The 3189-nt window shown below is 31.6% G+C and overlaps 2 protein-coding genes across 2 annotated transcripts in view; both read right to left on the bottom strand.

Moving 5' to 3' along the window:
• The window catches only part of LOC102594242 (inositol monophosphatase 3), a 5055-nt gene extending 4668 nt beyond the window's left edge, over positions 1-387 (bottom strand). Inside the window, exons 1-2 of the mRNA XM_006352288.2 lie at positions 287-387; positions 117-172 (exon numbers count right to left, since the gene is read on the bottom strand). Coding sequence (XP_006352350.1) covers positions 117-172; positions 287-299 — 69 coding nt within the window. The 5' untranslated portion in view covers positions 300-387. The remainder of the gene's footprint in view (positions 1-116; positions 173-286) is intronic.
• Positions 388-1304: 917 nt separating this feature from the next.
• LOC102594580 (putative MO25-like protein At5g47540) overlaps positions 1305-3189 on the bottom strand; it is a 7724-nt gene continuing 5839 nt past the window's right edge. Inside the window, exons 8-11 of the mRNA XM_006352289.2 lie at positions 2561-2659; positions 2069-2113; positions 1871-1973; positions 1305-1777 (exon numbers count right to left, since the gene is read on the bottom strand). Of these exons, the coding sequence (XP_006352351.1) occupies positions 1701-1777; positions 1871-1973; positions 2069-2113; positions 2561-2659 (324 nt within the window). The 3' untranslated portion in view covers positions 1305-1700. The remainder of the gene's footprint in view (positions 1778-1870; positions 1974-2068; positions 2114-2560; positions 2660-3189) is intronic.

The raw sequence follows: 3189 nt of genomic DNA on the forward strand, positions 1-3189 counted from the left end.
ATTCAAGCTAAAAATTGAATCTTTTTTTGATCATTCAAGCTAAAAATTGAATCTTTTACAATGTAAATAGCTAAAATTATTCAAAAAAAGAATGAATTGGATCAAATTAGATCTACCTCTCCAGCTTTTTTAGCAGCTTCAACTGCAACATCAAGAAACTCTTCAACTGAACCTGAAAAATTCAAACAATCACATTATAAAATTCAAACAATTATAATGCAAATTCTTAATAATAGGATTAATAATTATATAGGTAAAACATTCTAAGCGGAGATAAGGGCTCTACCATTTTGCGCCATCTTAAAAATAAATATATTTTAATTGAGTGATAAGAAGAAAAAGGGATAATTTGATGTGAATATATATAGGAGTAATATATTTACCTCACGTAGCACATGAAAGCATATTATTATTATATATATACCACAATTATCTATAGACAAAATTTGTTGGACCTAAAATACTTAATAATTCAAAATCAAATCAATCTCGAATTCGATATTTATTTAATTCATGTTTAAATAAAATGCTATAATTTGAAGTGTTTATTAGTTCCTTTTGGTATGCTGGAACTATTAAATTATCGACTAGCACCCTAAATTACAAGAATAATTAAATGTTTTGATTTTCATACTTTAATTTTTTTTATTCATTAAAAGAATCTCAGAAAATACAAGTGAAGGGCAGTTTGGTAAAAGCAATAACAGACGTGGAATATGCCTATACAACGTGAGAGTATATGCTTATTTTTTTTATTTTTGCTTTTGGTTTAAAGTAGCTTAGTGCTTGTGCACTTTTTTTTTTTTTTGGTTTGGGTAATAGACGATTTTTTTATATATTTATATAATATTCATCAAATATATTAAACGTGGCTACATTACTGTCAGCATTAGATATTAAAATATTACATATGGGTACATAGTGCATAACAAAAATGGTTTCTTCTGCTTCTAAAACCTCTGAGTTCCGAAGCAAAACAAAGGAGGAACTTCTACTTATTAATATAAAAAAATAAATATTAGAACGATAATGAAAAATAATGCTTCGATCAATGTATTAAATTAATAGCAGAAATTGTTTTTTTCTAAAAGAGGGAATACATAGGTTTTTCTATAAATAATTTTGAATGTTTGCCAAATATAAATTATTGTTCTAATGTTACTTAACAGTAAGTGAAGCAATTCCATGATGAGAGCAAATATCACCACTTTGAGGCAATGATACAAATGGTCCACTGGACGTACGAATCAATGGAATAACTTTAGTATAAACAATACTTTTCAAGATTCCTTCAAACCATAATCTTTCGTAAACTACTACTTCATCATCAGTATATAAAAAGTAGAATAAATACAAAGATGCTTCTTATAAAGTAAGGATTGGAAATCAGTGTTTCCCAAAATTTTGAAACACCTTTGAATCTTCAATCGAAGAAGAGAAGAGACCGTACAGGTAACCTGTTGAGGATGTCCATAAGTATTTCGTCTCGAAAGTGAGTTGACAGAGGACTTAAATGGAGAAACAATTGAGACACACTTTATATTCAGCAATGTGAATGTGAAAGACCAGAAACGGGACTGACAAAAGATTCAATCAAATTATTGTTCAGTAGAGAAAACACCATTTTTTGTATTAAACATACATCAGAGCTCAACAACTCAAAAAAAATGACACACTGTTGCGCGTTCCTCGACTGCGATTTATTTGTTTTCCTTCGGTTCAAGGGCTGCAATTTCTTTGACAACTTGCGCTTTGTCAGCCTCAAACTGCTCATCCTCTGCACACAACAAAAAGACGAATAAGGACAACGATTTCATCATGCTTTCACACGAAATGGGGTGTTCTTTTCATTTCGATTGTGTTTTCCTACCTTTTTCAGTCTTAAAATCGGCAAAGAGGCGAAGAAGTTTGCTTCTGTTTGCTACAAGGATGCTAACAATATCGGGAGGTTTGTTGTGATTTGCCGCAAATAGCTGTAAAGCTTTAAAAGGTTAGAGATAAAGCATTTGATAAATGGAGTAAATTTAATGAGCATATACATGAAACAATGTTGAAACAAGAAGGGTACCTTGAAGACATGAAATGCTTCTATCTGGATACTCTTGCTCGACTCCTGCCAAAGAGAAACTCAGCAATCAATATCGGATGATTAAAGCAATACTAATTAAGAACATTTGTAAACTACCAGTCGATGTTAGGCTTTTCATGTTAGTTGAAGTGACGGAAGAAAAAGCCTCTTCCCCATATTAACAGGTACAGAGCCAAGAAAATCAAGAGTCATAATCTGTTAATATACATATGTATGGGTCTGGCTTTGACCAATTTTTGTAGTAACTCATGTCGAAACGTCCAAATTTAACTCAATGCCGCATTATCCACTCATTTTTTCATGTACGACTCTAAATAAGAAACCATAGAAAGGGTATATTGAGAAGCATAGTAAAGCCCCTAGAGAATATAAAGCAAATGGAAGTAAACCAAAAGAACACAGACATGGAAAGACACATGAGGAAAGAAAAACCAAACAGTGATAGTGAGCAAGAAGGAAGTTGATCAATACCCTGAGCAGATTCATGAGAATCCTCAAGTTGTCTCTTGAGCTAACATAACGTGTCATCACAGCAGAATTTGAGCGGTCCAACAACATATCTGCCAAGAGCTGCAACAACAAAGCAGATAATTTTAGAGATTTAAAATGTTTTTAGAGTTTTTTATTCCTCCAACAACATTGGGAAAGTGCTAAATATGTACATTTAATAAGAGTCACTTTCTGCATATCATAGAATTCAAACATTGGAATATGAGGAAAACAATTAAAGTTTCTAAGCAATTTATATTTGCCACAACATGAGAAGGCCAAAAAAGACCAGCATCAATAGTTAAGCCTATGCAATGGTTCAGCTTTTCCTTCAAAGAATCTCATACCTTTCATTAATAATAACCCAAAATATACGTGCAGGAATGACATTCCATATGCTTCTACTATCTTTTTCACCCTCCCGTCTGACTAGCATAAGAGAGGGTTATTTACAAACATTGACATAACCCAGTTCAATCCAGATGGATTTAGAAATGAACTTCACAACATCACCACAAACAGTGCAGCAACAATTAATAAAAATAAAAAATTCCCTTCTTTGTGATTTTTTTGGTCATTCATAGCTTTATCTTTTTTTTTTTTTTTTTTTT

The sequence above is a fragment of the Solanum tuberosum genome, unplaced genomic scaffold, assembly GCF_000226075.1.
Source record: "Solanum tuberosum cultivar DM 1-3 516 R44 unplaced genomic scaffold, SolTub_3.0 scf00148, whole genome shotgun sequence".
NCBI lineage: Eukaryota > Viridiplantae > Streptophyta > Magnoliopsida > Solanales > Solanaceae > Solanum > Solanum tuberosum.